Here is a 22,245-nt window from a genome sequence, read left to right as displayed (position 1 = left end):
ACAATAAATCAATAACCTTCAGGGCTGTGTTGTGCTGAGCTAAATGTGTTACATTTTAACTCCCGCTTGCTAAAGTGAATGGAGATTCTTAAATGATCTAATAATTGAAAATTGAAAAATAAAATATATCGCTAATTATACTGGACATATGCATTAAGCTCTCAGCTACAGTAGACCCTCTTGTGCCTCTGAGGTTGCTGATTTAAACTAACATTCCTTTGAAATAAGTGAAAGATTTAGACACACCAAGTACGTTCAGCAGCAAAGAAAGTGCATTTGTGTTTACTGGCTGCTACAGCATCACACAGTGGAAAAAACCACAACCTGAGGTTCCCTATTACTTGCATAATTTCAATGAAAAAACACAAATTGTACATACAAAATCCCAAAAGCCAAAGCAAATTTTTCCAGGATCCATACACATTCTAATATAGTAACTATTAATTACTGATTACTGAACATCTAGCTATTTATTCTGTATCTGTGCTCTTTTTATCAAATCCACCAAGGTACACTCATGCAAGCAGCAAAGCACAATAACATACACCTCTCTCTTGCTCCTGTCCATCATCCATCCATCCAGTTTCTACTGCATCTATATCATTAGTATCCAGTACTGTAGCACCATGCAGCAGATGAAGAATTATTTAACCTCAGGTGTGCTACTTGTGCAGAAACTTTCTGTACTATATTGCTCAGCATATTACAATTATTGAATGTTGAGGGGACACTGTCAGGTTTGAAAAGCTAGATAGTGCACAACTGAAGCTTAGAAGAAAAGTTTTCATTATCTTAAAAAATGAAAACAGATGTTGGCTTGGATTTATATGTTTCCATGTAGCTGGATGGTAATGTATAAGAGACAGATGGTGAAACGGACACATCTATTTTCACTGACCAAGCTGAGTGAAATGCAAAAATTAAACAATCAGCATTAAGAATGAAAAATCAATTAAAATTTAAAAATCCCTCCATTGTTAGTAAGCTAGTTCATTATGTATAAAATGGGTAAGACCATTTAAGTTTTAAAGGGTAATTTATTAATAGTTTTCATTTGAGTGTCTGTGGGGGAAAAAGAACTAGGTAGCCTTCTTAATGACAACCAAAGTAACACCGAAGGCCCAAATTCAGGCCCTCTGACAGAAGCTGACTACACAGACGGCCTTTACGTAAGGCAGTACAGGCCAGAACCTGAACTAAACTAGGCTGTACAATCCCCTGCCAAACACGGTCATGGGCCATGGCCAGAGGAGGGGGGGGGGGTAGGAAGCCATGCGAAAGGCCTTAGCAACATGATAACCACTGGTTGATGGAAAAACATGATAACTGCTCATTGATGAAACATAGTAACGGCTTATATGAAGAAATTGCTTCTAGTAAAGCTCAGCTACCTGCCACCAGCCAATCATATATCATCTTTGGGCGTCCTATAATAAACCCCCCCGGAAAACAATATGTACCCTGACGAAAAACAACACCCCCGCTGGTGCTACGTACCACACATGTCAAAACCACCAAGAAACTCCCCACCCAATAGGCAAACAATTCTCGTAAATAATGAAGAAGCTACCGGGAAAAAGGAACAGACCCCTACTCTTATTTCGCATAAATGACGTATTATTTGTAATATGCTTGCGGTTTGACGGAATAAAGCAGCCTGCGAGCTGCTGCTGTGTGTAGTAATTTTCGAATTGCTACCCCAACGCGTTGGTACGTATTGCAATAAACTGGCCTCAGGCTTGAGTCTGTGAACTAAAATCAATGCGTGGGTGACTTTTTCCACGACATGTCCCTTTAAATGAATCCAAAATTAAAAATAAGTTATTGACTTTAAAAGACGTTAACTATGAAAACTGCCAGTCTTCAAGAAATATTTCTAATAATAGTGATATTTATAAGACATGCAATAGCAGACTTATTAAATCTAGATCAAGAGTGCTGTAAGAACCTTAATTTAAAAGGCATAGCAAAGGGAATATGGACAGTGATAATCCTCTTTCTATCTTTTTCCATAATTTATTCCTTTTCATATTGTAAGGTTTCTCCTTCCATTCTTCTATAGTACAAGGAAGTCCTCTCCCCATCCCAGGGTCTATTTTTTATTTTGTAACACATGATTTGATGCAGCCTTTTTCGCACAGAGAAGTTGCTGCAGCAGCAGCAGGAGACAAAATTAATAAAATAAATTGGCGCTCTCTCCACTTGAGACACAAATAGAAACCACGAAGCTGGCCAACATAAGGGAACATTTGTCGGTCCCAGCATGAAATGGGTAATTCTGATTGGGCTGCAGGCTGTTTCTCAGTGAAGCTGGGTTTTGATGGATACAAAAAGAATTAGTTTTCATTTTCATCTGTGGCTTGAAGGAAAGAGAAATCTGATTTCTCGCCTATAAACGTTTCAATAGGATTGATCTTTCACCTTCCCCACCCCGCCTCTCCATTTCCTCACTGAATCAGGGAGAAATTAATGACACAGAAAACATTCTCTCTCTGTGGCTTTCTGAAATACAGCTTTTTTTACCATTCTTTATTCCTTTCCCACCCATATGATCTTAAGTTATGCAGAGTCAATACAAATTCCCTGGCACTGGTATAAACACTACAAACTTGACAGGTATTCTGAACTTTAAATAATCTCTCTCTTTCTTCTTGGGAATTGATTAGGTAGACCGATTTTCAACCTGGCTTTAACTCAACCTCTAATTTTGCAGGGGTAATTGTTAATGGCACCAGACACAGGTAGCTTGGTATCCAATTGCTGTCATTTATGCTAAAACTTACTATGAGGTGAAAAACATGGGTACAAGTATTTGCAGGAGCACAAATAGAGGACACTACTGAAAAGTTAGACTATGCTGCCTCTTGCATCATATCTTTGTAATTTCTATTCCAGAATGGACCACACAGTGCTGCTTATATTTTTCTCCAGGATCAGCAGACTCCATTTTCATTAACTCTATCAAATGCCACGAAAGAAACATCATCATCATCTGTTTCCTTCTCAGGATTACACTGACAGCAACATATTAATTGATGAAACCATCTCATATTTCAACAAAACAGCAAAACCTGTCAAGCATAGATGCACTCACAAAACATTCAAGCTTGGATAATTCTTGTAGCCACCTAGCTCCATAATCCTAAAACCTCTCAAGATATAGCGATAAAGTGTAAAACCCATACAAGAGGGCATTAGGAGATGTCTGGGAACCCAACTGGGTTTGGGGAGGAGGCAGCCAAGCTAATGGCTGGCACCTCCTTGTGGCGGATGTCCAGTGCAGGTACTCCATAGGGAAGGTATACAGTGACCGGATAATGGCTTGGAAAAGGACTTAAAAAGAGGTGTCAATAAAGGAGCGAATGGGGGACGGTTTGGGACCCCTATGATTGATACGGCAGGGAGCTAACCCCCATTATTATAGTCCATTTTAACCCTCCTATGAGGTGGTGGTGGAAGGTAAGGTCTTGTCAATGGATTTGCTTGAGTGACCTGGATGGAAAAAGAGGGGGAGCTGGTAAAAAGCCCCCTTGGTAATTATGAAATAAACATGGGGTTACCTGCACTGCACACTTTTATCTGCCAGGTAGTCCCAGACATCTAATATTAAAGGTGCAGCCTGATTAAACCCATGTCAAATATCTGCTGTCTTTCTTTTGGTATAGCCAGACAATAGATTACTAACAGTACGAAAACACTTAAAAGTAACTAATGCAGACTGCTTATCACCGATTCATGTAAGACCACTTTCCAATTGGCTTTGCAATCACAGTATAATAGAAGTGGTTGGGAACTTTTTGACAAAAACACTTTTTGTTGGAAAATGCTGATTCATTACAGAAATGTGTTGGTTTTAATTAAACTTTTATCAGGAAGATTTTTTAGGTCCAGAAAGAACTGTTGATGAGTGAAAGAGACCCATTTGCCCCAGAATAGCCTATAGCAGGGGTGGCCAACTTGAGCCTGAGAAGGAGCCAGAATTTACCAATGTACATTACCAAAGAGCCACAGTAATACGTCAGCAGCCCCCCCATCAGCACCCCGAGCCTCCTGACCACCGGCAGCCCCGCCGATCAGTGCCTCCCGCTCCCTCCCCACACCTCCTGATCAGCTGTTTCGTGGCATGCAGGAGGCATGGGGGGGGGGGAAGGGAGAGGGGGAGAAGCGAGGGCATGGCAGGCTCAGGGAGGGGGTGGGAAGGGGTGGAGTGGGGGCAGGGCCTGTGGCAGAGCCAGGGGTTGAGCAGTGAGCACCACGCGGCACATTGGAAAGTTGGCGCCTGTAGCTCCAGCCCTGGAGTCGGTGCCTATACAAGGAGCCACATATTAACTTCTGAAGAGCCGCATGTGGCTCCGGAGTCAGAAGTTGGCAACCCCTGGCCTACAGTCTGTTGGAGAGTGCCGACAGAAACAGTCTCTCTCTCTCTGAGCCAACAAATATTTAATTGAGATTGAGGGACACTAGCTCTACAGCCAGATGGTGAGAGCACTCACTTGTAATGTGGGAGACCCAGGTTCAAGTCAATGGTACAAAGCAAGGCAGATGAGGAATTTGAACCTGGGTCTCCTGCTGAGTACCCCAACCAGTGGGCTGTTTTTCTCATGAAACAATTTGAAAGGTCTTTGCTTTGTCCTGCATCAAAATGGAAACAATGTTAAAACCTTGACATTTTCTGCAAAATTGAATTGGTGTTTTCCAGCCAGTCCTACCACACAGAGAACATTGTTTAAACAAAAACAAACAAAAAAAGGAACTCTTTATACTTCCTTTTGGTTCCACACCTATTTGGCATTTACAGAAGATTCTCTCTTGTTCAGCACTATTACTTTCCATTAAAACTCAGCAAATTCCATAGCATACTATTATATTAACAGCTCTCCTACTTTAACACTTCTCTTGGCAACAGCCCCACCAGGCGGGTGCTCACAGCAGATGCGGTGCTAACCTGTATTCAAAAAACACTCTTCTCAGCATTGCAAAGATTGCAAATTTTCCTGTTATCTGGGGCTACCAGTTTTCATAGCTGGTACAACACTTGGAAACTTGGCATTTAGAAGCCAAAAAAGAAAAAAGAAAAAAAAGGAGAATCCCAGCTTGTGGCCCTTTGGACACTCCTGTCTCTTATATAGAGAAGAATTTTTTTCTTGCCCTTTGTCTGTTTGATACAAAGATTCAGGAAAATGTACATAGAGAATCCAAAGTCTAAAAACATAAGAATGGCCAATGGTTCATCTAACCCAATATTCTGACTTCTGACAGTGGCCAATGCCAGATGCTTCAGAGGGAATGAACAGAACAGGCAATCATTGAGTGATCTGTCCCATCATCCACTCCCAGCTTCTATGCAGTCTGTTCCTTTTCCAATTCTAATATATCTTTTTTGAGATGGGGTGACCAGAACCGCATGCAGTATTCAAGGTGTGGGTGTACCATGGATTTATATAGTGGCATTATGATATTTTCTGTCTTTTTCTGTCTTTCCTAATGGTTCCTAACATTGTTAGCTTTTTTGACTGCTACTGCACATTGAGCAGATGTTTTCAGAGAACTATTCACAATGACTCCATGATCACTTTCTTGCGTGGTAACAGCTAAATTAGACTTCATCATTTTGTATATGTAGTTGGGATTTTGTTTTCCAGTGCGCATTACTTTGCATTTATCCACATTGAATTTCATCTGCCATTTTGTTGCCCAGTCACCCAGTTTTGTGAGATCCCTTTGTAACAATGTGTACTCAGCTTTGGATTTAACTATCTTGAGTAATTTTGTATCATCTGCACATTTTACCCCTTTTTCCAGATCATTTATGAATATGTTGAACAGCACTACTCGCAGTACAAATCCATGGGCGACCCCATTATTCACCTCTCTCCATTCTGAAAACTGACCATTTATTCCTACCCTTTGTTTTCTATCTTTTAACCAGTTACTGACCCACGAGAGGACCTTCCCTGTTATCCCAGGCTCTTAAGTAAACTAAGCAGTCATAAGTGTGGGACCTTGTCAAAGGCTTTCTGAAAGTCCACTATATCCGCTGGATCACCCTTGTCCTCATACCTGTTGACTCCCTCAAAGAATTCTAATAGGTTGGTGAGGCATGATTTCCATTTCAAAAGCCGGCTTGACTCTTCCTCAAAATATTATGTTCATCTATGTCAGGGGTGGCCAACCTGTGGCTCCGAAGCCACATGTGGCTCTTCAGAAGTTAATATGCGGCTCCTTGTATAGGCACTGACTCCGGGGCTGGAGCTACAGGCGCCAACTTTCCAATGTGCCGGGGGGGGGGGGGGTGCTCACTGCCCAACCCCTGGCTCTGCCACAGGCCCTGCCCCCACTTCACCCCTTTCCACCCCCTCCCCGAGTCTGCCATGCCCTCGCTTCTCCCCCTCCCCCCGAGCCTCCTGCATGCCATGAAACAGCTGATTGGGAGGTGCGGGGAGGGAGGGGGAGGCGCTGATCAGCGGGGCTGCCGGTGATCAGGAGGCTCTGGTCGAGGAGGGGGGTGCTGATGGGGGACCTGCTGACGTATTACTGTGGCTCTTTGGCAATGTACATTGGTAAATTCTGGCTCCTTCTCAGGCTCAGGTTGGCCACCCCTGATCTATGTGTCTGATAATTTTGTTCTTTACTACAGTTTCAACCAATTGACTTGGTATTGAAGTTAGGCTTACTGGCCTGTAAGTGCCAGGATCACCTATTGAGTCTTTTTAAAAAAATGTTATTATATTAGTTATCCTCCAGTCATTTGGCTTAGAGGCTGATTTAAGTGATAGGTTACATACTACAGTTAGTAGTTCTGCAATTTCATATTTGAGTTCCTTCAGAGCTCTTGGGTGAATACCATCTGGTACTGGTGGCTTATTACTGCTTAATTATTCAATTTGTTCCAAAACCTCCTCTACGACACCTCAATCTGGGACAGTTCCTCAGATTTGTCACATAAAAAGAGTGGCTCAGGCATGGGAATCTTCCTCACATCCTTTTCAATGAACACCCATGCAAAGAATTCATTTAGCTTCTCTGCAATGGTCTTGTCTTCCCTGAGTGCTCCTTTAGCACTCAGGGAAGTTGATTGTCCAGTTGCCCACCGACTGTTCAGCAGGCTTTCTGCTTCTGATGCACTAAAAAAATTGCTGTTAGTTTTTGTGTCTTTTGCTAGTTGCTCTTCAAATTCTTTTTTTGGCCTGCCTAATTATATTTTTACACTTGACTTGCCAGAGTTTATGCTCCTTTCTATTTTCCGCAGTAGGATTTGACTTCCAATTTTTAAAGCATGCCTTTTTTTTGCCTCTAACAGCCTCTTTTACTGTGCTGTTTAGCCATAGTGGCATTTTTTGGTCCTCTACCAGTATTTTTTTTTTAATTTGGGGTATACATTAATTTTACTCTCCATTGTGGTGTTTTTAAGTAGTTTTCATTCAGCTATATTCACCTCTTGGACCAGAACCATTTAAGACTAAATCAAGAATTGCCTCTCCACTTGTGGGTTCCAGGATTAGCTACTCCAAGAAGCAGGAAACCCTATTTCTAACTGAATTTGCAAAGTGAAGTGAGAAAAATTTTAACTCCCACCCTTAAAAAAACTGCAAAAAAGAACTGGAGAGAGAGGCAAGAAGCTATAGATTCTGACTCAATGATTTTACGATAATAGGAAAAGTAGTTGGGGAAAAATTCTCTTGAAGGAGACGTTTTACACACCTGAAATGTCATGATCCAGAAAGCAAATAGATACAGAGAAGTTCTTAATGTACTATGTGGAAAAATGGGATGGAAGACAACAGACCAGCAAGCAATAAGATTATCATGAAATAAACAGATTCCAGAAGTTAACAGAGTACTAACTGATGTCCACTTCTACATAACAGAGATACTGAGTTAGCAAGGCAGAAGCTTGTAATAAATGCATTCATAAGCCTACATCCCACAAACAAAAGTCACTGGGAATCAGTGGGCATAAGAGATTGCCATCTGGAGCTTCTTTGCAGAATGAGGGCTTAGGGTTCGACCCCCTAAAGTGCTGAGCACTCTGGCTGAAATCCAGTAAAGCACTTGAGTGTGTGTGTAACAGAGCAGAGTGAAAAAGTAACAATATTTGGGAAAATTTTGTTCCTTTTCAAATTTCAAAAAAAAAAATCAATCAAAATTCTGAATTTTGAAAATTTTCAACCTGCTGTACAACTGGTCACAAAAATGGGACAAAATTTTTACAAAAATTAGAACTGAAAACGTTGACCCATTTTTTCTGCTGAAGTTCTGACAAACTTGTGGTGAAATTCTGCAAGTTTTCGACCAGCACTAGTATTTAATTTTAAGCATGTGCATAGTCCCATTGGTGTCAATGAGACTACTCGTGTACTTGAAATTAAGGATGTGCCTAAGTATTTTGCTGGATTGAGGCCAGAGTGCTCAGCATTTTGTAGGATTACAGCCTTATTTTGGAACTACATTTTATATAAAACTCAAATTTTATATTTTTAACTTTGTGCTAAAAATCATACTAGGTTCACTGTATTTTATCTGTAGCGAAGTGAGACCTGTCTTCTGACAGAATAACAAGATACTGGTAACTCTCCTGGTGGCTCAATTTGTCACTTTTCCATGATATAGTGTAATAGACTGAAATTCATCTGGGGTGACCATGTAGCATTCTCCGGCAAGTAGCAGGTTATAGTTTCCTTGCTCCCAATCTAGTAAATGAGTGCTGTTTCATTGACTATTTTCTCCTTTGGCTCCCTCCTCCCCTCAAAAAGTTGCATGAAGCAGAGATCCCAAAAACGTATTGACCGAATCTGAAGTTACTCACTATGGTACTGCTGAACGCCACTTGAGACTGAAGGCTGTCACAACGCCCCAATGATTTCTTCCTTGAATGTCCCTGAAAACGAGCCCGGGCACTTTGGCACCTCCTCAAGGGCTTAGTGTTTTTCTGTTTTAAAGTGTCTGGTTTCTCGATCTTGATAACAGGAAGAGCGAAATGCTGATGTCTTGCCCAGTCTTCATCGTCTGAGTCCAGTTCCTTATGGGTCTCCAGGCGTTTGGCTGGAAGAGAGAAACCAAGATCTTGCCTAGTCTTTTCTTGTTATTAGCAGTATTACTGAGAAGATTTTATTATTATTATTACTAACTCTGATAATCTGTGACACTCTGTACCTCAAAATGACACCCTGTACTCACATATTCACCATTGTTATATGATTGCATGTTTTGTACAAAGTATGCCTTGTGAGGTATCATTCGAGAAGTCATGATCTGTGGAACATTATTATCCTGTTGAATTGTATATATTACCATTGTATGTGAAGTTATGGAGTTTGCTATATGTTTGATATTGAAATATGTTGTGAGTCTGGGAGACACCCACAGCCTTTCAGTAGCAACAAAAGAGCAACTAACACCTCCAAACCAGATTTACATTAGGGATAGCCAGCCAGATTTGATGGCCCATTAAGGAGAATCCACTCTCCCAGAGGGCCCCTCCTGAAGCACATAGATGGAGGCCCAGTGTCTCCCAGGGCATTTAGAACATGTGACCTCACTCCATGTTTGAGACACTCTCTTTCCATGCACATGGATTGGGGGGGGGGGATAAATTGGGGACGGTGACATCAGCCCCTGGCCTCTCTCCTCTCCCACCTACCCTGAAGGCAACAAGAACACTGGGAAGACAAAGACTTTGAACTGGGGAGATTGGTCTCAGGCTGAGAAGGGAATTTAGCCTGCGTATTAAGAACTGTAACCTGCCTGCAACATCCAATGGGGTAAGAAAAACTGATTCAAATCTTGCTTAGTTTGATAAAGTTTAGAATTTAGACTGTGATTTTATTTTTATTCCTTATGTAACCAACTTTGATCTCTATGCCTAACTCTTATAATCACTTAAAATCTTTCTGTAGCTAAAAAAACTTATTTTAATGTTTTATCCTTACCAGTGAGTTTGTCTACAGTGCTTGGGGAATCTGCTCAGATTATAAGGGCTGGTGCATGTCCACTATCCTTTGATGAAGTGTCGAACTAATTAATGAGCTTGTATTGTTCAAGAGAAGATCTTGAGCAGGTACATTTCTGGGGTGCAGGGCTGGGGGGATTTGCTGGTGTTTCCCTGTGTATGGTTCATGAGTGGCTTAGAGCAGTGGCTCTCAACCTTTCCAGACTACTGTACCCCTTGCAGGAGTCTGATTTGTCTTGTGTACCCCAAGTTTCATCTCACTTAAAAACTACTCGCTTATAAAATCAGATATAAAAATACAAAAGTGTCACAGCACACTATTACTGAAAATGTGCTGACTTTCTCATTTTTACCATATAATATTAAAATAAATTGATTGGAATAGAAATATTGTACTTACATTTCAGTTTATAGTATATAAAGCAGTATAAATAAGTCATTGTCTGTATGAAATTTTAGTTTGTACTGACTTTGCTAGTGCTTTTTATGTAGCCTGTTGTAAAACTAGGCAAATATCTAGATGAGTTGACATATCACCTGGAAGACTTCTGCATACACCCAGGGGTACACATACCTCTGGTTGAGAACCACTGTCTTAGAGAGCATTTATGCAACTTATCTGGGTGCGTCCCTGCATATTGTTGACTGAGTGATCATAGCATCTGGAGGGGTTTGCTGCTTGTCACTAGCAAAACATCACGAGAGACAGCCCAGGCTGGAGAGTTAAGAGGACACAGCAGTGCCACAGTTCCAGGTTGTACACTGGGGACACATCACACAATCTCTAAACCATCACCAGAAAAAACTTTCATGCACAGTTCAGTTTCTTGGCAAGCCTCCCACTGAAATGTTTATCATTACAAACCAAAACAACAAGAAACTGATTGCTTTTATGGACTTCTGTTAACTACAGACTCTTTAGCTGCACTTTTTGCAGTTCAGTGGAACAGAAGAATGAACTATTGTAATTCACAAATTTAGTAATGTTTTCACTCACAGAGCATGAAAATCTATTTGGCAGCTGCTGGCCAGCTTAATGACATTCTAAATATAATGTAGAGGTGGAGTAGTTATATGCATAGTAAAGCACTTTGGGCCTAATCTTGCACTACCTACACAGGAAAAACTCCCACTGAAGAATACAACATGAAAGGGAGTTGCAGTGAAATGGGAATTTTGCCTTAGCAAGGACTGCGAGATTAGACCAATAATATTGTTATCCCTTTTTGACCCAAGTGGCTTGTGAAAGTTTGTGGCCCTGTGGGGGTTGCAGTTGGGTGTAAAAATTGATGATGAGGTCTGGTGTTTTCTTTGAGACAAACTTATTTATTTAAAAGGAACATACAGAATCCTGCATCTCTGAATGCAGAAGGAATCAAAACGAGACACATTTTTTGCTTACAGTCTCAAGCATCTTTAGTCAGCACCAGACCCAGAAGCCCATTCTCTAGCTTCTTTCATGGCCATAGACTGTGCTTGTCCAGGCTCTCAGAGTATGTCTTGCTTCATTTTGTCTGTCCCTGTGTGCTCAGTTTGTCTGTACTTCAGCTTCTCTCTCTCTCTCTCTCTCTCTCTCTCTCACTCACTCACACACACATTGTGCCTTCTGTCTATATGGTGTGAGTTTATGCCTATTTTTAGGTGGGGCTCCTTAACTATCTCTTACAGCTATCTTAAATGAAGACAGCATTCACACCTATCAATTTCAATGAGGTTTTAACAAAATCTATAAACAGTATTTATTAATGAAAAAGTAACTATCAGCAATGGACCTAGCCAAAAATCCCAGATTCAAATACCCGCAAACTTTGGGGAACTTCAGATATGGACTTTGTAGTTTAGGCCTGTTTCTAGCAAACAAATAATTGTTCCTACCTTCCGCATTACCCAGATGGTTGTATGGTAATTACTTTTGGACCCACTGAATTTAATTACCACTTATCTCACTTAGTAAGAATCAGGGAAAGGTAGGGCTGGCAGTTACTACAGTGTAGTGAATTTAAGAGGATATTTCATCCTTGCAGTCCTGAATTGTTGATCACAATAGAGCAGAGGCTCAGATGTTTGATGTGGGAAGATGAAGATTAGTTATGTGGCTTCAGAATAATTAAAAAAACTTCCACTCTCTGGTGAACCTTTATAATAAGACAGTCACCAAAAAAAACCAAACCAAAACAAAAAAAACCCAAACAAACCACAAAATGGAACACTAAGCCACATTTAGCCAGTCAGGAGAAGGTATAGTAGGATCATAATATAATAATATTTCTTTGAGTTTTACCATTTTCCTGATGTGAAAACTCATTTCCATCGACAGTACAGCGCCGAAACACCATCTTGTTCTCTGTTAGCGTCCCAGTTTTATCTGAAAAGATGTACTGGATTTGCCCCAGATCTTCAGTGATATTTAGGGCTCGGCACTGTATGGGCAAATCTACATCTTCATCATACAGTTCGATGTCATTGTGAATTAAGAAAACTTGGCCCAGCTTGACGAACTCAATGGACACGTAGAGAGAAATGGGGATTAAAATCTGAAAGAAGAATGTTCCACAAGATGTTAGAACCTCAGCGGTGGGTCTTTTTTCTCTCTGTACTTTTCACTATCAGCCATGTCCCATGTCAGTTGCAGTCATGACACTTATGGAGGAGAAAAAGAACCAGTTCTTTCTGGAGTCTAAGTCTTATTAACTCAGTGGCAGGGAGATTTTCACTGTCCCTGTAATTCACGGGGAATGTATAGGTCATGGTCACCCTCACAGAAGCTCTGTGACCTCCATGATGTAACATCTTGACCATAAGCACAGAAAATAATGTTCATGCATCTCCTGACTCTCACTAAACATGTATTTATGGGAATGTTATACTACCAGGAAATTCATATTCTAGGACTGAGGCTATGGTGCCAGAAACAGCCATCCAGAAGTGGAATGATGCTGTACACATAATAGCACCCTATGGATAGGTGCGGTGGATGTGGGTCAAGAGGTGCTATATTTGGAAGTGCTCAGATGGGATTCACAACACTATCCAAAATGTGTTTCTAGGCCAATGTGCATCTTGCTCATATTGCTCCTAAAATAGGATGGACTAGCATATTTTTCAAGTCTTAATATAAATACATTTCATAAGTAACTGCTTTTTTTTACCACTTCCCCCTCTCCTGTTATCCCCCCAAAAACCTCTAAATTCCCAGAACGTACAAGTATTCTGTTTCAGAAATAATGCATAGCTTCCCTAGGGATTCTACCAACAGCTCAGAAAGTTGTCCTCATATTTTATTCATATTAAACAAATTCTGTCTGTTTAAATCTCAGTGGCTATAATAATAAATACGAAAAATAAATCCCCATTCCATAAAATGTTCTCAGTTAGGCTTAATCAGATTCAGATATATGGTCTCCCAGTTCTAATTTATCTTCTTTTTCCACGCCAACACAGCCTTATCTAGTTATTATTCCCTGTTGGTAAAGTGTACAATAATTTTTGTTTCACTGTTTCCTTGAGCTACTAAGTAGAATTCTCATTCAGAATCAGGGGTGAAAACACTGAAAGTTCTAACATACTGATGGAATTGTCCTCCTCTGTGTGCATGCGATCAATTCTGGAACTAGTTTAAGGATCGTACCATCTCCTTCATATCAATACACTGGGGAAAGGTCAGAAAAAAAATCTGTATCTTAAATATATATAATTGTGTGTATGTACATACATATACTCATACTATAGTGACTATTGTGAATTAACTACAACAATGTATGGGTTTTCAGATGCTGTAGAACCCTAAAACTTAAGAAGCTTTCAAGATAAAAAGGTGCTTCCACCTGATGTATAGCAACTGGTTCTCTACCATGTGATCTTTATTTACAAATACAAAAAAGGCTGTTATCACTTAAGCATTCTAGAATACCGGTCCAAAATATTGCACTCACTGCTGTACACTAGTATTTTGGACCATTTCTGTAAAATACCGTAGTATTTTTACAAAAGTTTTAAAAATAAATTCAACTATCAAGAGGCTGTAACTTGACATCTGCTTGCCAGCCATTATATCACCATTTCCAAAGCTACAGATTTTTTAAAATTTCTATTTTACCTGTAACAGGATTATCATTGTCAAGAACATGTAGAAACCAGCAAGAGCTGAGGAAAGGTAGTTGCCATTCGCATCTGGGACTTCGTATGGTGGGCGTTCTGAAAAATTCCCATTCCAAATGCCATGACCTATATAGAATCAACACTATATTAGTGGAGTAAGCTGAGAAAAACAGTGGTGGGGCAAGAGTTCTGGAATATTCTATTTCTTATACTCCTGTTACAAAGAAAAAAATATTCCACAGCAATGGCTCCAAGCAATGCTGTAAATCTCCTGTAAACTGCACCATTAATGTAGAACACCACAGCACATTTTTATAAACATTACATTAGTAGTAAACTTGAAGTGTGGGGATCTTTTAGGGAATCCTCCTCCTCCTCCCTGTTCCCACTGTCTGTGGGAGTTTCCCCAGAGCTCTTTCCTTTACCCTTTGCTCTTCTCACTTACATTCCATCTCTGGGTGATTCCATTTGCTTACACAGATTCAAGTATCAGCTATGCTAATGACTCAAGTATAAGAGGTCAGCGGAGAGAGAGATTTAATGTGGCCAGAACTTATTCTCTTCCTTTCTAAACTTATTCACTTCCCCCCTTCTTTTACTGTTGACACTACCACTCATGCTCCCCATGACTCAGTCCTGCAGTTTGGCATTTATTTTAAATTCCTCCCTCTCCCTTTATTTACTAGTCGTAGGCAGAGGTGAAAGTAAGTTGGTACGGTTCGGCTGTGATTTAAAGGGCCCGGGGCTCCAGCCACTGTGGGGAGCCTCCTTCCACCTCCTACCGGGTGGCTCCGGCGGGGATTTAAAGGGCCCGGGGCTCCCCGCAGCGGCCGGAGCCCCGGGCCCTTTAAATCACCGCTAGAGCCCTGCTGCCGCTACCCCAGCGGTGGCAGGGCTCTGGAGGTGATTTAAAGGGCCCAGGGCTCCCCGCAGCGGTTGGAGCCCCGGGCCCTTTAAATCGCCTCTGGAGCCCTGCAGCCACTACCCCAGCCCTAGCCCGAGCCCTGCCGCCCCGGGGTAGTGGCGGCAGGGCTCCCACAGTGATTTAAAGGGCCCAGAGCTCCGCGGCGGCTGGAGCCCCAGGCCCTTTAATTTGCCCCTGAGCCCTGGGGCTCCCAGCTGCCTCTGCAGCTGATAGCTCCGGGGTGATTTAAAGGCCCTGGGGCTCCCAGCCACAGCCGGGGCCCTAGGGCCTTTAAATCTTGAAAGGCCCCGCCTCTTCCCGTTGAGGCCTTGTCTCTTCCGGTTGAGGCCACGCCCCCCTCAGGACTTCGGCGTACCGATAAGTCCTTTAAACTACTTTCATCCCTGGTCTTAGGCCACATCCAGAAATGGATGATTCTTCGTCCTCAATTTCTCCAAGATCTCTATCCTTTTCTTTCCATCCCCGAAGACAAATCTCTTCTTCAAGGTTTCATTGCTTCCTGCCATGACTACTGCAACATCTTTCTTTCTGGCCTCCCAGATATGCATATTGCTCAAGAATGCTGCTAGCTTAACAACACTGGAAACTGAATTTCCATACAGAACTAGTGTAGTTTGATACTGTACAGGCAGTCAGCGGGAACACAAGCTTCCCCTGCACTGTTTTGGCCTCTTTCCTAACACTCTTGAAGAAGATGCTATTAAGTGCCAATTGTGGAAGCAGTTTTTCTGGTGTGGACATCTGTCCTACTAAGAACTGGATAGAGACTCCCAAATTATTTCATGCTGGCCATGAAAACAGCTGTCAGATGGCAACAGCTTTTGGCTGCTAGAGACCTTATCATATTTGAACAAGGATGATTATCCCATTACCACACTCATGAGTTACCTACTCCCCCAAGTTTTGCTAATATTACATTATCTGCAGGCAAGATACTGATCACTAAGTCTTCAGTAATATTTTTTTTTCTGAAATCCTATATTCAAACAATTTTATCAGGTAAAACAAACTACTAAACCACTGTTGGCGCCGAAGGTTATTTTAAGAGGATGAAATCTAGTGGATTTATTACTATTTTACATGTTTCACTGTATGAACATTTCATGTTTAATTCTTCATTTTTTTTAAAGATAAGCAGATAAATTGGTTTTTAAATATTGACTTTTTGCATTTGCGTCCACACATCGAATCTTAACTTAAAGGATTTTGCTACTCAGGGGTACATGAGCATGGCAAATACAAAAGTCTAAATCTAAATGACAGCAGCGCTGGAACAATGAAAATAAAATCTCCCTCTCTCTCTCATATGCATACAGCTCAGCTGTCAAACTGAAATCCCATTTCTAAGCCAAAAAAAAAAAAAAGCTCATTCCAACATGAAGTAGCAAAATTAAAAAGGGATTAACTCAGTTCTACTGTTCATCTTAAACAGATTCCTCTTTTCTGATGCTCCCTTACTTCTAGAAGTACTAATCTAATGGCTTGCTGATATGTCACATTACAGCTGTCATGGGAAACTACCTGGAAACTTGTTAGGGCTTTAGTATGGTATGATACAACTCTCTGTGAGTGAACTCCAACAAAGCTGTGGCACTAGGCAACTTCATGGCTGTGCTGCAATTTAGTGAAAATGCTTCAAAACCACAAGAAACCTACAGGAGCCTTTGTAACCTCTTTAAAGTCATGGCCCATGGAAAACTCATTGGACTCCAACTTTGGCCCTTTCTTCATTAGAGTTAAGAAAATGTATTGATCCTGCTCTGACTAGGATAGGATCACAGTCACTACTGGAATGCAAGCCTGTGCTGAAGCTTTCTGCAATGCAATGAAGATGACCTCCTCCACGATTAGCATCTTGCAAATCCTACTAGAATTGGAGATGAAAATTCACACCCACAACTGAATTTCCTCCCAGATTTGGGATTATTCAGATTTGAGATTTTGATTCAAACCCATTATAAAGATATGCATCAACCCTGAAGTTTCAGTTAAGTTCCCCAGAGTAAAGGTGTTCAGATCTAGGTTTTGGAACATACACACGCCTAATAAGAACAAATCTTAAATCACCACAAAGAAAACCAAACATTTCAAATGGAAGAGGAGATTTTCACCGTTGCTCCATACCTAGTGCTCCGATAAGACACATGATGATCAGAAGCCCCACACAAAAGAAAATATCAATGTTCATGCGCCGTTCTATCTTGCTGCGTTTGTAACGAGGCCCACTGTTATTCAGCATGGCCTTGGTTTCATGACCTTCAAAAACACAAATGTAGAGAGACTTGTTTATTTAGTTTCTTTCCTGGGGGGAGGGGAGCGGGAAGAGAGACAGACTTAATACACATCTATACCCGACATGCTGGTGCCCACAATCTTCACTTGACTCCAAGCGTTTCACTGGGGGAGGGGGCACGGCGGAGGGGGGTTTCAGATGGGAGTGGTGTCAGGGCTGGTGTTTCCCTGCCTTCTCCACCTCGTATCATTTATCAGGAAGGAGCGTTCCTGTGCCCTAAGTCACAGCAAATGCATTGCAGCAGGGCCTTTTACCTGTACAGCCTAGTGGAGCCCAAGCCTATCACACACCATTCATGCCACTGTCCCAGGCATTCACATTTATACTAAATTGATGCATTTAGGTGGTAAATACAAGGACCCCAAATTCTCACTTACACTAAAGCCCCATAAGAATAGCCGCTTGCAAGAGGTCTCCCTGGCTAGCATAAGGCATATGCCAGCTCTGGTCCCAGTTCCTGCAATACAGGGCATCTCAAGGTCTGACTGAGGTTGTGGCTGGAGTATAATGTACAATGGCTAATGTCTGCTTTCCGGAGACCAAAGGAAGCAGAGCATACATTAGAGCAAAACTGAGTGGACTTAACTTACACCAGCGCCAGACAGGTCCTGCCTTCCCCAGAACACAAGGGTGGCTTAAAAAGCTACTTTTCCTTCCCAGCCTGACTTCCTGCCTAAAACACTTCATTCCCCTAACTGAGAATTGAGGCCAAGAATTTGAATCCTGCTTTAAAGTGCAAATCTGAATGCAACCTTAACTATAGAGTTGCTTCTGACACTTTCATGATATACACACAAATAAGTACACACACACTGTACAATGTATATGTTTAACTACAAACAGAAGACACAGAGAAACTTTTAAGACAAAGAATTTCTATGAGACAGACGTTAGGGGGAGCATGTTTCACATTAGAGTCCAGCTTTACAAGCCCTAGAAGGAAGTAAAGATTCCAATTAGGTCTGGAAGGATTCCAAAAAAACAATTACATTACAGATTTCAGCTGTCACACACATTTCACTCTCACAAGGGCAGTAGAGTCAGCGGAACCACAAGGCTTGTACCAACATTTGAAGATGTGGGGAAACATGTACGTGCTTCTACTTAACAGCTAAATCTGCTTGATGTGAAAAGGAAGTAAAATGAGATTTGTAAAATATAAAAATCTTATACAATAAGATAATATACATCTTATTTTACTTTCTTTTATATATAGAAATAAAAACCTTGATTAGGTGGTCTACTGATTTCTAACTACTTTTGAATATCTCAGCAGCTAAACTGGCTTAATTAGAAGCTGCTAGTCACATTTGCCATGTGCGAACTTACAGAAAACCCAATATGTCAGATGTAGAAGTGAATGATGTTAATGTTATTTAGCTCTTCATTATATGACTTTAAAGTACGAACAACACAGTAGGATAGAAAAATATTAAACTTATTAAATCTGAATCAAGTTACTACGCTTGTAATGGCAATAAGAAACTAGTGTAAAAAGTGCTAACATGAAACCTGCACGTAAGAGCCTGCTTTTTCTATCCTATTAATTTTTCATACTGCACCCCTCATTGTGATAGCTAAATTACTTCCAGTGGTGCTTTAAATGATGTCATATGTGATTCTTTCTCCATTTATCTTTCCAAAGGATAAACTATGTACAGATTTTTGTTTGCAACTGCATGGTATATGGGAACGATGGGGTTGTTTTTTCCTTTGTTTTATGATATGCTAGATGCTTTTATTTGGGAAGACAAAGTCAAAGAAGCACGCCTTGAACATGAAGAGGAAGTGATCAGCAAGTGGTCCAGCAGTGCCACTAATGCTGTTGCTGTTCCACATCGTAGCCCAAATTCATATTGCACAGCATCTATTCTTACTCTTTGTTCCTATTTCAGTAGTGCCTAGAGGCCCCAATCAAGATGACGGCCCCAATGTGCTAGGTGTTTGACATTTACATAGACACCCCTCCCTGACCCCAAAGATAATAAAATCTAAATACATATCTCAGCAAGCTCAGAATGAAAATTTGATCTCGATATCATCTTGCGACAGGCTAAGACTATGAATCAGAGGTATGAATTACACTGCATTTCTAGGCCCTCCCCATAACTCTGAACATGCTGTTTAACTCACCCCCTTGCTTAGCTGCAGGGGGTGGCAGATGAACACTAATGTCTCTCTCACTTTCTAGTTGCTGAATGGAGGGAGGAACTTCTCTTGGCTGCAGGATTGAAGTTTCTCTCTTGCCTCCTAACACCTTCATGTCTGGGGTGAGTGCACCTCATGTAGCCCCTCCTCTATCATGGTTGGAAGAGTGCATCACCCTGTGTTGGCTGAAGCTTCAGCGATGAGGCCTGTATGCACTTTTCCCTTAGCACAACTGCCTCACATTTAGCCATCTGCATAGACATGAAAAGTAAAGTCACACACCAGTGAGATGTGAGCCACACAGGCTAGGCAATCACATTGAGCGATTGCTCCACAATTCACAGATGTCTCCATCAAAGGTTAGTTTAAGAGGTAACAGAGTTATACAAATGGAGAACGTCATCATATAAATACAACACAAGTGATAATGGTGATTCAGAAAAAGAGGTTACAGATCTTGATTAAAAGTCACAGTATAATCAATGTCAATGAGTCCCAGAAATGAAGCTAGTGCTGGCTCAGGGAAGATGCTGTAGGTGAATCTAATTTTAGAAACAAAAACGTGAGAATAAACTCTTACATTGACATTAACAAGTGGGTCTCAGCTGAAAAAATCATATTGAAGGCATGCTAAGGTCACAGTCACCATGGCTCAATAATGACTGCAAGACTCTAACCTTCAAAATGAGCGGAGGAAGCAGTGAACAGACATTCAAGTAAAGAGCAGAGATGCAAACCATATTAGGGTCTGTGAGCAAAAGAACATACCAAAAATGACTGCAATAGACATGCAACGAGAGAAGTAGGATTCCTAAAAGGAGAAGTGAAGAGAAATGATCCCAACTTCACAGTGAACAGTTGCCCCAATTTTGTTTATAGTAGCTATTTCAAGGAGGAGAGTGATGGGGCTTGGCAGTCTGTGCTGGAGTAGTACAAAGGTTGCCATAATAGAAACAGGTATTTCTGTTAGATGGACATTGTCACAGCATTTGGCATCTAGCCAGAGGTGCAAATGAATGACACTCACGGTGAATGTCACTTCACATGTCAGCTAGCAAGTGTTCTGGGATGAATGGCCATTGTTCTTCCTCTATAGCCCAACAGTCACCCGTGGAAAACATTTGAGCTCAAGCAGACTGGAAATAGAAGGCCTGACTACAACTGTGAACCTTGTGATGCTGCTACAGATCCGGGCACTGATGTCTTCATGGCTTGTATATGTATACGTGGTGTCTCTAAGCTCCGTTCCCCATCACCTATACTGGACTCAGTCCTGGGATGTGGAGCAGATCACTTTATGCCTTCTTCACTCCAGCAATTTTTGAGTAGCCGCTGCAGGACATCTGAAATCAACTAACAAGCAGGATCATCTGCCATCACTATTAGCCACCAGGCACCGATGGGCGGACACCTTAGCTTCAGATTGGAACCAAACCCTTAGAGATAAATGGCCAGTACTTTCACTTTATCAACCTATTTTATTCCCATAAACTACCACTTCTTAAAGTAAAATATTATGGCTCAGTATCAGACTATACATATTCATTGTAAGATATTTCAAGAGCAACTCCATGCTTAGCTAAATGAAAAGGTAAAAAGTGCGCTGTTACCTGCATAAATGACAATTCCTATTGCAATCTCAGTATTTCTGATTGTACAGCCACGAAGCAAAAGGCTTTCACTGCCAAAACCAATCCGTTTGTGATCAGGCTGCTCCCTACAAAGAAGAAAATAAAATGATATGATTTCCCTTTTTGTTCTGTTCTATGTATTTTTTTCCCCTTCAGGTTTGAATCAGCAAATTGTGAGGACTGAGAAATGTTTCACTATATCTGGCTTCAGTCAGGGATCCACACTGGAGGTGTATAGAAGTCTTTGAATCTTATGATACAGAACCTGTTTGTATGGACTAAAGCATCAAAATTTAAATCTTAAGATAATTTATGTGGTTGAAGCCTCTGATTCTGTTCTTTGCCTGGCAGATTTAGTATTTAATAAATGCAGATAAGACAGACTGTGCAATTTAACCCACGATTCAGATGGAATTAGTAAAAAAATCTTATAGGTGTTCTCTCTCCGAGGTTAATGGTTAAGATTAATAGATTTTGTAATATTGTAGAAGCACAATTGTACAGATACCACATGTGCATATAAAGAATATCCTTTGTCTGCTGTGGTTACCATTCAGGGGCTCATCTCTGTGAGGCACCAGGTGGGAGGAGAGATTTTTCAAAGAAGCTTGTGAGTCTTCCCCTTCACAGTATTATTGATCCCAGCATTCTTCCTCCTTTACAGAGTCCCAGTTTAGGATGCACATTCACAAGACAGACCTCATTGCTAGTAAGATGGGCAGTAGCGAAGGTTCGATTTACATGCTGAGCAAATCACTATGAAGCTGTTCCTTCAGGTAAACAAGTCATTATCTGCCTACAGCGACACAACAGCGAAAGTCTGATGTTTTCAAAGACTCTATTACACACCAAGCTAGGTTCCTGCTGAGGTCATTCAAGTTGGGATTTATGATGTGGGTCAGTCCTAACATGGCGGAACTGATATTGCTACTTTAAACATCAGCATTGAACAGGAGGTTCCCAAGTGTTCATGGCTTCCATTTAATTTTTTAAAAATATATTCAGCCTCACTTCTGTGGGTTAAGTATGGTATTATCATAGGTGAGGCCTGATTATACACTACCTCACACCTTGCATAATCACTTACACCTGTGCAAATGAGTGTAAGGTAAACGAGTGCACTCTCAGTGTTTTCAAGCCAGTTTGCCCATTTGTAAATGACAACACAAGGTACAAGGCAATGAAGAATTAGGTCAGAATG

General features: G+C 41.2%; 1 protein-coding gene across 1 annotated transcript in view; it reads right to left on the bottom strand.

Annotated features, from left to right (window-relative positions):
• Positions 1-22,245, bottom strand: part of ATP10B (ATPase phospholipid transporting 10B (putative)) — a 77,892-nt gene that overhangs the window by 23,412 nt on the left and 32,235 nt on the right. The window contains exons 5-9 of the mRNA XM_065409985.1: positions 21,024-21,130; positions 17,097-17,228; positions 14,046-14,173; positions 12,231-12,483; positions 8,807-9,042 (exon numbers count right to left, since the gene is read on the bottom strand). Of these exons, the coding sequence (XP_065266057.1) occupies positions 8,807-9,042; positions 12,231-12,483; positions 14,046-14,173; positions 17,097-17,228; positions 21,024-21,130 (856 nt within the window). The remainder of the gene's footprint in view (positions 1-8,806; positions 9,043-12,230; positions 12,484-14,045; positions 14,174-17,096; positions 17,229-21,023; positions 21,131-22,245) is intronic.

Source organism: Emys orbicularis, chromosome 8 (assembly GCF_028017835.1).
Source record: "Emys orbicularis isolate rEmyOrb1 chromosome 8, rEmyOrb1.hap1, whole genome shotgun sequence".
In the NCBI taxonomy this organism is placed as follows: Eukaryota; Metazoa; Chordata; order Testudines; family Emydidae; genus Emys; species Emys orbicularis.
The sequence above is the reverse complement of the archived record's forward strand: the minus strand, read 5'-3'. Positions and strand labels throughout refer to the sequence as shown.